This window comes from Oncorhynchus clarkii, chromosome 2, assembly GCF_045791955.1.
Source record: "Oncorhynchus clarkii lewisi isolate Uvic-CL-2024 chromosome 2, UVic_Ocla_1.0, whole genome shotgun sequence".
Lineage (NCBI taxonomy): Eukaryota > Metazoa > Chordata > Actinopteri > Salmoniformes > Salmonidae > Oncorhynchus > Oncorhynchus clarkii.
The window spans coordinates 834,338-847,830 of NC_092148.1; the positions used below are offsets into that span (position 1 = coordinate 834,338).

The 13,493-nt window shown below is 41.4% G+C and overlaps 1 protein-coding gene across 1 annotated transcript; it reads right to left on the bottom strand.

Moving 5' to 3' along the window:
* Window positions 1-27: 27 nt before the first annotated feature.
* On the bottom strand, window positions 28-13,493 carry LOC139419347 (protein MAL2-like). The gene is made up of 4 exons (XM_071169290.1): window positions 12,721-13,493; window positions 7,068-7,238; window positions 3,160-3,348; window positions 28-690 (listed from the first exon to the last, which is right to left on the bottom strand). Exons 1-4 carry the CDS (start codon window positions 12,835-12,837, stop codon window positions 619-621), a joined length of 549 nt encoding a protein of 182 aa, XP_071025391.1. The 5' UTR covers window positions 12,838-13,493; the 3' UTR covers window positions 28-618.

The following is a 13,493-nucleotide window of genomic DNA, read 5'->3' on the forward strand; positions in this document are numbered from 1 at the left end:
TAGCCAAATATAAAAATACAAGTTGTATCGACAAGATAAGAAAAGTTATTTATTTGTAAAAATGCATTTCAGAAATCACAGAATATACTCAATATATTCCAGTAGATATTCACACAATGTCATTAAGTGATTATGATGATAATTGTCCTATGTGGTATGTTTCACATAGTTTTCCATGTTACTCTAAAAAAGTTAGACATTCTACAAGGGGAAAATATAACTGTCACATTATTGTTATTTAATCAGTTATAGGTCTCTTCTGATCCAGAGTTTAATTCATTTTACAGGGAATCAAATACTAATAAATAAAATCTACACTATTGATCACACAACTAAACATACCGGGCCTCAGAAACCAAGCACTAACATGTGAACTACAACATCTGGTAGCTTAGCCATAACGCCTGGTGTGCTGTTATTACATGACAGATACAACAAAGAGTTCTGTCTTGATCTCATAGCAACAAATATAAACTTGATGCAAATATCACGATACATTCGTTCTCTTTAAAAAAATAATAATGTTGTTATACACATGTAATAAACAGACAACGTGACAATGTCTTGACGGCACGGTAGGAGTTTGAACTGTACATGGTGCGTTTTCTTTCTTCCGTGTCACATCTGCCACCTCCTGAAGCCCATGAACATGCTGCAGGCGTAGCAGAGTGTCACCACGAAGGCAAATATCTAGAGGAGAACCAGGACAACAACAACAACAAAAAGGTTAGGCTAACTCACAGAAAGCCTTGAGCAATGACACCTAATGTAATAGCAGCAGCTATATAGTACAGCACCATCACTGAACAAACTACTAGTATAGAGTCGATAGAACAACGGCCAAACATTAACTCATGGAATGCAAAGGCCTTACAGCTCAATTTACTGAACAACATTGACTTCGATTAGGAGTTTACTACAGAGCTTTTGTGTTTGGTCTCCTTGGTAACGAACCGGTGTGAAAATAGCTGTGTGCAGTACAGGAGCTACCAATACAGAAATGGACACGGCAGTCAGGACGAAGCACAACATCCGTTCACTGGCAACAGTAGAACACTGATATACGACCTCACCAAGGCTCTACAAACATCCCTGTGTTATAGTAGTAACAGACCTCTGGGTTTATAATAACATGTTATAGTAGTAACAGACCTCTGGGTTTATAATAACATGTTATAGTAGTAACAGACCTCTGGGTTTATAATAACATGTTATAGTAGTAACAGACCTCTGGGTTTATAATACCAGAACAATAATAACATGTTATAGTAGTAACAGACCTCTGGGTTTATAATACCATGTTATAGTAGTAACAGACCTCTGGGTTTATAATACCAGAACAATAATAACATGTTATAGTAGTAACAGACCTCTGGGTTTATAATACCAGAACAATAATAACATGTTATAGTAGTAACAGACCTCTGGGTTTATAATACCATGTTATAGTAGTAACAGACCTCTGGGTTTATAATAACATGTTATAGTAGTAACAGACCTCTGGGTTTATAATAACATGTTATAGTAGTAACAGACCTCTGGGTGTATAACACTAATAACATGTTATAGTAGTAACAGACCTCTGGGGTTATAATACCATGTTATAGTAGTAACAGACCTCTGGGTTTATAATAACATGTTATAGTAGTAACAGACCTCTGGGTTTATAATAACATGTTATAGTAGTAACAGACCTCTGGGTTTATAATACCAGAACAATAATAACATGTTATAGTAGTAACAGACCTCTGGGTTTATAATACCATGTTATAGTAGTAACAGACCTCTGGGTTTATAACACTAATAACATGTTATAGTAGTAACAGACCTCTGGGTTTATAACACTAATAACATGTTATAGTAGTAACAGACCTCTGGGTTTATAATACCATGTTATAGTAGTAACAGACCTCTGGGTTTATAATATCATGTTATAGTAGTAACAGACCTCTGGGTTTATAACACTAATAACATGTTATAGTAGTAACAGACCTCTGGGGTTATAATACCATGTTATAGTAGTAACAGACCTCTGGGTTTATAATATCATTTTATAGTAGTAACAGACCTCTGGGTTTATAACACTAATAACATGTTATAGTAGTAACAGACCTCTGGGTTTATAATAACATGTTATAGTAGTAACAGACCTCTGGGTTTATAATAACATGTTATAGTAGTAACAGACCTCTGGGTTTATAATAACATGTTATAGTAGTAACAGACCTCTGGGTTTATAATAACATGTTATAGTAGTAACAGACCTCTGGGTTTATAATAACATGTTATAGTAGTAACAGACCTCTGGGTTTATAATATCATGTTATAGTAGTAACAGACCTCTGGGTTTATAATAACATGTTATAGTAGTAACAGACCTCTGGGTTTATAATAACATGTTATAGTAGTAACAGACCTCTGGGTTTATAATACCATGTTATAGTAGTAACAGACCTCTGGGTTTATAATACCAGAACACTAATAACATGTTATAGTAGTAACAGACCTCTGGGTTTATAATAACATGTTATAGTAGTAACAGACCTCTGGGTTTATAATAACATGTTATAGTAGTAACAGACCTCTGGGTTTATAATACCCAGTAACAACCTCTGGGTTTATAATACCAGTAACACTAATAACATGTTATAGTAGTAACAGACCTCTGGGTTTATAATAACATGTTATAGTAGTAACAGACCTCTGGGTTTATAATAACATGTTATAGTAGTAACAGACCTCTGGGTTTATAACACTGGAAGAATCGATTCCAATAACTGATCGTTTGCTTGTCTGCCTGGAGTGCCAGATCCAGTAGGTTGTCATTAGTTAGTCATAATTATGTCATAATTATGGATAAACCACACCAATTTCTACAGTTTATCTTCTTAAAATCTGATTTAAACCTTAAATTAAGATCAAAAAGATACATTTTCTTTTCATGTATTTTTACGATGTAAACAACTTTGACTTTGGTAACTAGTGACAACCAGATGGGCAGGGTTTGCAGTTCTGGGAATGTTCTATTGGTTTATCAACCCAGGCAAACTCAAACAGGCACGTACAGTATGAAGAATTTGAATTAAAAGCCTGGTCTGATCAGTGAACCACCATTTGCATTACAGATAGCCTTGACGTTGTGTGTTAGTGTACACTGACCGTAGCTGCCACGTTAATACTGTATTGTCTGTTGTCCAGGAAGGTGAGTATATTTCCACTAGGGGCAGTTACACATCCTGGTATGGAGCTGTTGGTACTACTGATGACACCTCTGGCAGCCGTAACAGCAGCCTCCAGCACCAAGGCACTGAAGTAGAACAGCAGTGCTGTGAAGTGGTACAGCACATCCTGCAATGAAGATGGAAAGACAGGGTTATAATATGGATTGAGAGTAGTCAGGTCTCATTGAATGTATTGAGAAAAATCACGTGTGATAGGAGGTTACAGTCAGAGACCGGCCGTCTCCCAGAGAGATAGGAGGTTAGTCAGAGACCGGCCGTCTCCCAGAGAGATAGGAGGTTACAGTCAGAGACCGGCCGTCTCCCAGAGAGATAGGAGGTTACAGTCAGAGACCGGCCGTCTCCCAGAGAGATAGGGGGTTACAGTCAGAGACCGGCCGTCTCCCAGAGAGATTGGGGGTTACAGTCAGAGACCGGCCGTCTCCCAGAGAGATAGGGGGTTACAGTCAGAGACCGGCCGTCTCCCAGAGAGATAGGAGGTTACAGTCAGAGACCGGCCGTCTCCCAGAGAGATAGGAGGTTACAGTCAGAGACCGGCCGTCTCCCAGAGAGATAGGAGGTTACAGTCAGAGACCGGCCGTCTCCCAGAGAGATAGGGGGTTACAGTCAGAGACCGGCCGTCTCCCAGAGAGATAGGGGGTTACAGTCAGAGACCGGCCTCCTCCCAGAGAGATAGGAGGTTACAGTCAGAGACTGGCCGTCTCCCAGAGAGATAGGGGGTTACAGTAAGAGACCAGCTGCCTCCCAGAGAGATAGGGGATTACAGTAAGAGACCGGCCTCCTCCCAGAGAGATAGGGGGTTACAGTAAGAGACCAGCTGCCTCCCAGAGAGAGAGGGGGTTACAGTAAGAGACCAGCTGCCTCCCAGAGAGATAGGGGATTACAGTAAGAGACCAGCTGCTTCCCAAATGGCACCCTACTACCTATATAGTGCACTATCTTTGACCTACGTTTGACCTGAGCCTTATGAATAAGGGTGCAATTTCGTAGGTAGCCACAGACTCCCTTCTGTTGACAATGGGGACTCAGGGCCCACAGACTGGCCATTGTCTGGTGTGAGCTCACTATTCTCTCAGTAGCTGTGTCACAAGCTTTGTTTTCTCATTGTCTATGAGATGACAACACACACACACATATACACACACACGACTACATTTAGGAGAAGAACTGGAGCCTGGTGGGTCTGAGGGCTGTCTGTGGATAGGTCCCAAATGGTACTCTATTCCCTATATAGTGCACTACTACTGTCATTTGGGACGCAACCTATGTCAGTACTGTACTGTAGCTAGTAGTGTAGGCAGTACCCTTCAAGTCAACCTCTAGTGCAGTCAGTCATTAGTACTTCATGTTAGTTATTAGTTCATGTGTAAGTGTGGCAAAGTCATTTTGAATAAAAGCGTCTGCTAAATGGCAGAAATACAATTAATATATGAAAGTGTTAATACATGTGTCCTCAATGCTTTTTCCACATTAGGCACAGTAGCAGCAGAGCTGGGATCGGGGCCAGTAGCAGCAGAGCTGGGATCAGGGCCAGTAGCAGCAGAGCTGGGATCGGGGCCAGTAGCAGCAGAGCTGGGATCGGGGCCAGTAGCAGCAGAGCTGGGATCGGGGCCAGTAGCAGCAGAGCTGGGATCGGGGCCAGTAGCAGCAGAGCTGGGATCGGGGCCAGTAGCACAGAGCTGGGATCGGGGCCAGTAGCAGCAGAGCTGGGATCGGGGCCAGTAGCAGCAGAGCTGGGATCGGGGCCAGTAGCAGCAGAGCTGGGATCGGGGCCAGTGGCAGCAGAGCTGGGATCAGGGCCAGTGGCAGCAGAGCTGGGATCAGGGCCAGTGGCAGCAAAGCTGGGATCAGGGCCAGTGGCAGCAGAGCTGGGATCAGGGCCAGTAGCAGCAGAGCTGGGATGAGGGCCAGTAGCAGCAGAGCTGGGATGAGGGCCAGCAGCAGCAGAGCTGGGATCAAGGCCAGCAGCAGCAGAGCTGGGATCAAGGCCAGCAGCAGCAGAGCTGGGATCAAGGCCAGCAGCAGCAGAGCTGGGATCAAGGCCAGCAGCAGCAGAGCTGGGATCAAGGCCAGCAGCAGCAGATCAGGGCCAGTAAGCAGCAGAGCTGGGATCAGGGCCAGTAAGCAGCAGAGCTGGGATCAGGGCCAGTAGCAGCAGAGCTGGGATCAGGGCCAGTGTGAGGACTGATTGGCACAACACTGACTGGGTCTGCCCGTCTGCCTGCCTAGGGACCGTTGTTTTTCAACAAATTAAAATGACAGACGCTTTTACATTATTTCTCACCCAGCACATGCAGTGTGTTCTTGCCATTATAATGTGCACTAGGCTCTGCCCTGTTACAGGGCTTTAAGTTTCTTGACAGACTAGTAGATCAAGCTCTCTGTAATGTTTCAGTGTTTCTGGTCAGTTTTGATACCTGCATGTGTAGAGGCACCCTCATGACTAAAGTTGTGATGAGATCATACTCAACAGGTGTGGTGCAGTGTTTCACTCGGTGTGTCATTACACACACACACACACACACACACCTGTCTGGGAAAGACATCCTCTGTACTGTAATTAGGACTATCAAAGAGCAGGATTGTTCTACATCTGCAGTGACATGATACTGAATGGAACATCCTTTCAGGAGTTTAGGGGAACTGCTATGGAGTCGGCAGCATTTGAATGAGGCTCCTGAAGAACATGTCTCCTGACTATTCTAAAGATATTGTGTTTGATTTGCAGGGTGATCTCCAAATTCATCGGATTCAAATAGCAAATGTCCAGACTGAAGACTACTATTTGTTTATCATTTGAATTGTGTTTAGTGCCGAGGTGGAACTAAACCCTGCACCAACCAGTAGCTCTCCCGGACTGGAGTTGGACAGCCCTGAAGTGACAAACCAAACAGACCGGGAAGACTGGAGTTGGACAGCCCTGAAGTGACAAACCAAACAGACCAGGAAGACTGGAGTTGGACAGCCCTGAAGTGACAAACCAAACAGACCAGGAAGACTGGAGTTGGACAGCCCTGAAGTGACAAACCAAACAGACCAGGAAGACTGAAGTTGGACAGCCCTGAAGTGACAAACCAAACAGACCAGGAAGACTGAAGTTGGACAGCCCTGAAGTGACAAACCAAACAGACCAGGAAGACTGGAGTTGGACAGCCCTGAAGTGATAAACCAAACAGACCAGGAAGACTGGAGTTGGACAGCCCTGAAGTGACTGAAGTGATGGACAGCCCTGAAGTGACAAACCAAACAGACCGGAGCTAGACAGCCCTGAAGTGATAAACCAAACAGACCAGGAAGACTGGAGTTGGACAGCCCTGAAGTGACAAACCAAACAGACCGGGAAGACTGGAGCTAGACAGCCCTGAAGTGACAAACCAAACAGACCAGGAAGACTGGAGTTGGACAGCCCTGAAGATATAAACCAAACAGACCAGGAAGACTGGAGTTGGACAGCCCTGAAGATATAAACCAAACAGACCAGGAAGACTGGAGTTGGACAGCCCTGAAGATATGACAAACCAAACAGACCAGGAAGACTGGAGTTGGACAGCCCTGAAGACATATAAACCAAACAGACCACCAGGAAGACTGGAGTTGGACAGCCCTGAAGTGACAAACCAAACAGACCTGAAGTGACAAACCAAACAGACCAGGAAGACTCTACCTCTGATGAAGATGTCATGTGACGTCAGTATACCTGTGTATACCTGCCGGTAAGAAGACCTGTCCCTCTGCTGGTTCTTCAGTGCTCCCAACCTGTTTACCAAGAATGACTTGTTTTTCGTGACCTGTTCCTTGGGTAAAAAGCCTCGTCACTATCAGACTCACCATCAGGTTCCAGTCGGTGTTGATCCTGTCAGCCAATCCCAGGAGGAAGAGGAGGAGGTACACGCTGGAACAGAAGAACGTGCTGACAGAGACAAACATCACCCAGCCCTGTAGCATGGGCACGGGCACGTTGGAGGAGGCCACCAGGATCCATACTAGCCCTCCAAATATCTAGAAGAACAGAATAGAGAAGATTTGTTAGACAAGTCATCATACGTCAAGACTGATTTGATATTTGTGACATAATAAATGCTTTAGGAATATCGAGACTGTTTGACCAGACTGTGAGATCTGATCATGACATGAATGTCCGTTTATTTAAAATGCATCCTAGGCCTGACAACAGGGTACGATTTCCATTTGTGAAAAGGAGCAGGCTGTTATTGAACTGAACACAGATTATATATAGGCCTAAAAGGAGCAGGCTGTTAGTGAATTGAACACAGATTATTTATAGGCCTAAAAGGAGCAGGCTGTTAGTGAACTGAACACAGATTATTTATAGGCCTAAAAGGAGCAGGCTGTTAGTGAACTGAACACAGATTATTTATAGGCCTAAAAGGAGCAGGCTGTTTTTAAACTGAACACAGATTATTTATAGGCCTAAAAGGAGCAGGCTGTTAGTGAATTTAACACAGATTATTTATAGGCCTAAAAGGAGCAGGCTGTAATTGAACTGAATACAGATTATTTATAGGCCTAAAAGGAGCAGGATGTAATTAGACTGAACACAGATTATTTATAGGCCTAAAAGGAGCAGGATGTTATTAGACTGAATACAGATTATTTATAGGCCTAAAAGGAGCAGGCTGTTATTAGACTGAATACAGATTATTTATAGGCCTAAAAGGAGCAGGATGTTATTAGACTGAATACAGATTATTTATAGGCCTAAAAGGAGCAGGATGTTATTAGACTGAACACAGATTATTTATAGGCCTAAAAGGAGCAGGATGTTATTAGACTGAATACAGATTATTTATAGGCCTAAAAGGAGCAGGATGTTATTGGACTGAATACAGATTATTTATAGGCCTAAAAGGAGCAGGATGTTATTAGACTGAATACAGATTATTTATAGGCCTAAAAGGAGCAGGCTGTTATTAGACTGAATACAGATTATTTATAGGCCTAAAAGGAGCAGGATGTAATTAGACTGAACACAGATTATTTATAGGCCTAAAAGGAGCAGGATGTTATTAGACTGAACACAGATTATTTATAGGCCTAAAAGGAGCAGGCTGTTAGTGAACTGAACACAGATTATTTATAGGCCTAAAAGGAGCAGGATGTTATTGGACTGAATACAGATTATTTATAGGCCTAAAAGGAGCAGGATGTTATTAGACTGAATACAGATTATTTATAGGCCTAAAAGGAGCAGGCTGTTATTAGACTGAATACAGATTATTTATAGGCCTAAAAGGAGCAGGATGTAATTAGACTGAACACAGATTATTTATAGGCCTAAAAGGAGCAGGATGTTATTAGACTGAATACAGATTATTTATAGGCCTAAAAGGAGCAGGATGTTATTAGACTGAACACAGATTATTTATAGGCCTAAAAGGAGCAGGATGTTATTAGACTGAATACAGATTATTTATAGGCCTAAAAGGAGCAGGATGTTATTGGACTGAATACAGATTATTTATAGGCCTAAAAGGAGCAGGATGTTATTAGACTGAATACAGATTATTTATAGGCCTAAAAGGAGCAGGCTGTTATTAGACTGAATACAGATTATTTATAGGCCTAAAAGGAGCAGGATGTAATTAGACTGAACACAGATTATTTATAGGCCTAAAAGGAGCAGGATGTTATTAGACTGAATACAGATTATTTATAGGCCTAAAAGGAGCAGGCTGTTATTAGACTGAATACAGATTATTTATCGTCCTAAAAGGAGCAGGCTGTTATTAGACTGAACACAGATTATTTATAGGCCTAAAAGGAGCAGGCTGTTAGTGAACTGAACACAGATTATTTATAGGCCTAAAAGGAGCAGGATGTTATTAGACTGAATACAGATTATTTATAGGCCTAAAAGGAGCAGGATGTTATTAGACTGAACACAGATTATTTATAGGCCTAAAAGGAGCAGGATGTTATTAGACTGAATACAGATTATTTATAGGCCTAAAAGGAGCAGGATGTTATTAGACTGAATACAGATTATTTATAGGCCTAAAAGGAGCAGGATGTTATTAGACTGAATACAGATTATTTATAGGCCTAAAAGGAGCAGGATGTAATTAGACTGAACACAGATTATTTATAGGCCTAAAAGGAGCAGGATGTTATTAGACTGAATACAGATTATTTATAGGCCTAAAAGGAGCAGGATGTTATTGGACTGAATACAGATTATTTATAGGCCTAAAAGGAGCAGGCTGTTATTAGACTGAATACAGATTATTTATAGGCCTAAAAGGAGCAGGATGTTATTAGACTGAACACAGATTATTTATAGGCCTAAAAGGAGCAGGATGTTATTAGACTGAATACAGATTATTTATAGGCCTAAAAGGAGCAGGCTGTTATTAGACTGAATACAGATTATTTATAGGCCTAAAAGGAGCAGGATGTTATTAGACTGAATACAGATTATTTATAGGCCTAAAAGGAGCAGGATGTTATTAGACTGAACACAGATTATTTATAGGCCTAAAAGGAGCAGGATGTTATTAGACTGAACACAGATTATTTATAGGCCTAAAAGGAGCAGGCTGTTATTAGACTGAATACAGATTATTTATAGGCCTAAAAGGAGCAGGATGTTATTAGACTGAATACAGATTATTTATAGGCCTAAAAGGAGCAGGCTGTTATTAGACTGAATACAGATTATTTATAGGCCTAAAAGGAGCAGGCTGTAATTAGACTGAACACAGATTATTTATAGGCCTAAAAGGAGCAGGATGTTATTAGACTGAATACAGATTATTTATAGGCCTAAAAGGAGCAGGCTGTTAGTGAACTGAACACAGATTATTTATAGGCCTAAAAGGAGCAGGATGTTATTAGACTGAATACAGATTATTTATAGGCCTAAAAGGAGCAGGATGTTATTAGACTGAATACAGATTATTTATAGGCCTAAAAGGAGCAGGCTGTTATTAGACTGAATACAGATTATTTATAGGCCTAAAAGGAGCAGGCTGTTATTAGACTGAATACAGATTATTTATAGGCCTAAAAGGAGCAGGCTGTTATTAGACTGAATACAGATTATTTATAGGCCTAAAAGGAGCAGGATGTTATTAGACTGAATACAGATTATTTATAGGCCTAAAAGGAGCAGGATGTTATTAGACTGAATACAGATTATTTATAGGCCTAAAAGGAGCAGGATGTTATTAGACTGAATACAGATTATTTATAGGCCTAAAAGGAGCAGGCTGTTATTAGACTGAATACAGATTATTTATAGGCCTAAAAGGAGCAGGATGTTATTAGACTGAATACAGATTATTTATAGGCCTAAAAGGAGCAGGCTGTTATTAGACTGAATACAGATTATTTATAGGCCTAAAAGGAGCAGGATGTTATTAGACTGAATACAGATTATTTATAGGCCTAAAAGGAGCAGGATGTTATTAGACTGAATACAGATTATTTATAGGCCTAAAAGGAGCAGGATGTTATTAGACTGAATACAGATTATTTATAGGCCTAAAAGGAGCAGGATGTTATTAGACTGAATACAGATTATTTATAGGCCTAAAAGGAGCAGGATGTTATTAGACTGAATACAGATTATTTATAGGCCTAAAAGGAGCAGGGTGTTATTAGACTGAATACAGATTATTTATAGGCCTAAAAGGAGCAGGATGTTATTAGACTGAATACAGATTATTTATAGGCCTAAAAGGAGCAGGATGTTATTAGACTGAATACAGATTATTTATAGGCCTAAAAGGAGCAGGGTGTTATTAGACTGAACACAGATTATTTATAGGCCTAAAAGGAGCAGGCTGTTATTAGACTGAATACAGATTATTTATAGGCCTAAAAGGAGCAGGCTGTTAGTGAACTGAACACAGATTATTTATAGGCCTAAAAGGAGCAGGCTGTAATTAGACTGAATACAGATTATTTATCGTCCTAAAAGGAGCAGGCTGTAATTAGACTGAACACAGATTATTTATAGGCCTAAAAGGAGCAGGCTGTAATTAGACTGAACACAGATTATTTATAGGCCTAAAAGGAGCAGGCTGTAATTAGACTGAATACAGATTATTTATCGTCCTAGTAACACACTGCTGTACTATTTAGCTGGAGAACAGTTGTATCTACTTTGTCGTTCACTTCACAATGACAACATGTACAGTATGTTCTGCTCCTATCACTACTACACAGTATGTTCTGCTCCTATCACTACTACACAGTATGTTCTGCTCCTATCACTACTACACAGTATGTTCTGCTCCTATCACTACTACACAGTATGTTCTGCTCCTATCACTACTACACAGTATGTTCTGCTCCTATCACTACTACACAGTATGTTCTGCTCCTATCACTACTACACAGTATGTTCTGCTCCTATCACTACTACACAGTATGTTCTGCTCCTATCACTACTACACAGTATGTTCTGCTCCTATCACTACTGCACAGTATGTTCTGCTCCTATCACTACTGCACAGTATGTTCTGCTCCTATCACTACTGCACAGTATGTTCTGCTCCTATCACTACTGCACAGTATGTTCTGCTCCTATCACTACTGCACAGTATGTTCTGCTCCTATCACTACTGCACAGTATGTTCTGCTCCTATCACTACTGCACAGTATGTTCTGCTCCTATCACTACTGCACAGTATGTTCTGCTCCTATCACTACTGCACAGTATGTTCTGCTCCTATCACTACTGCACAGTATGTTCTGCTCCTATCACTACTGCACAGTATGTTCTGCTCCTATCACTACTGCACAGTAACTACTACACAGTATGTTCTGCTCCTATCACTACTACACAGTATGTTCTGCTCCTATCACTACTACACAGTATGTTCTGCTTCTATCACTACTACACAGTATGTTCTGCTCCTATCACTACTACACAGTATGTTCTGCTCCTATCACTACTACACAGTAAGTTCTGCTCCTATCACTACTACACAGTATGTTCTGCTTCTATCACTACTACACAGTATGTTCTGCTTCTATCACTACTACACAGTATGTTCTGCTCCTATCACTACTACACAGTATGTTCTGCTCCTATCACTACTACACAGTATGTTCTGCTTCTATCACTACTACACAGTATGTTCTGCTCCTATCACTACTACACAGTTGTTCTGCTTCGATCACTAATAAACTATCAGATTGTACAATAGGGAGTCGCCCATATGCCGTTAGTAAAACACAGCCGAAGTACAGTGATGACTGAACTCCCATTACTATGCTGCTACCTGCCCCTCTGATAGTGTTATACATAACTAACTACCTCTGCGATGAAAAAACTAATCCTAAAACTCAAATGAACAAAATGAATTAAGCAGAATTAATAGAGACTATCGATTAGACTGCAGTTTCCCCAATTAGGCCTACTTCAAGCAAGGGTGTAACCAGAATCTATCTGACCACCGGTGATGTATTTGCTCACAAAACTCGTAGTCAGAAATAGAGATGCGACACTCACAATTTCCAAGCAGATCAGAGCACCGGAGTACGTCCTCAATATTTGTAGTCCCAATGGCAAAGATATCGTCGGCGCTGGGAATGCTGTCACCGCAGGATTCGTCGCTGGCTCCGACATCCTTCCCGTCTTGTATCTCGACAAAGGACACCAACTCAGGCAAATTCTTCTGCAGTCATGTGTCCCTAACTGGTCTAACAGGTGCACGGCTCCTCCTTTCACTTTATCCACCTCTACTCGCCCGCAGAGTGGAGGCAGTCGCAGTTACCGCAATACCTCACCCCGATCTCTCTGTCGCGACTCGCTAAAGATGAATCTGCTACGAATTGAACGTGCCTGAGAAAATGAGAGATAGGCTCTACTATAGAATCCCTTTCGAGAACAAAATACGATACAAACAGGCAGACTGGATGCAGTGATGCCGATTAACTTCCACAGATGTTGATAGGCCACTCTAAAGTCAATATTAGTCTACCTGCAAGGGGAGAAAATGCCAAGGTGAGAGGAGTCTGAGAAACGGAAAGCAGAGCTGTGATTTATCTGCAAGCTGAAACAGCTTCACGGTTTAGGTAAATAATTGCACAACTTAAGTTGTTTACTCAATAACCATGACCCACAGAGAAACGTCACCAAATAGCACCTCACGCCCTACATAGTGCACTACGTTTAAAGGTGGCATTTGGGGCGTGGCCATAGCCTACACCTGCAAGCCTCTGAATTTAATAGAGCAAGAGTCCTGTCTGTCACTTATCTATATTGTCAGAGAGAGTGAGAAC

What these genes read in the sequence shown, in the direction of transcription:
- LOC139419347 (XM_071169290.1), bottom strand. Translation starts at nt 12,837, where the DNA reads ATGTCGGAGCCAGCGACGAATCCTGCGGTGACAGCATTCCCAGCGCCG. An exon ending in CTCTGATCTGCTTGGAAATT is followed by an intron (nt 7,239 to 12,720) that starts GTGAGTGTCGCA and finishes CTGTTCTTCTAG; the next exon opens with ATATTTGGAGGGCTAGTATG. An exon ending in GTATTAACGTGGCAGCTACG is followed by an intron (nt 691 to 3,159) that starts GTCAGTGTACAC and finishes GTTCTCCTCTAG; the next exon opens with ATATTTGCCTTCGTGGTGAC.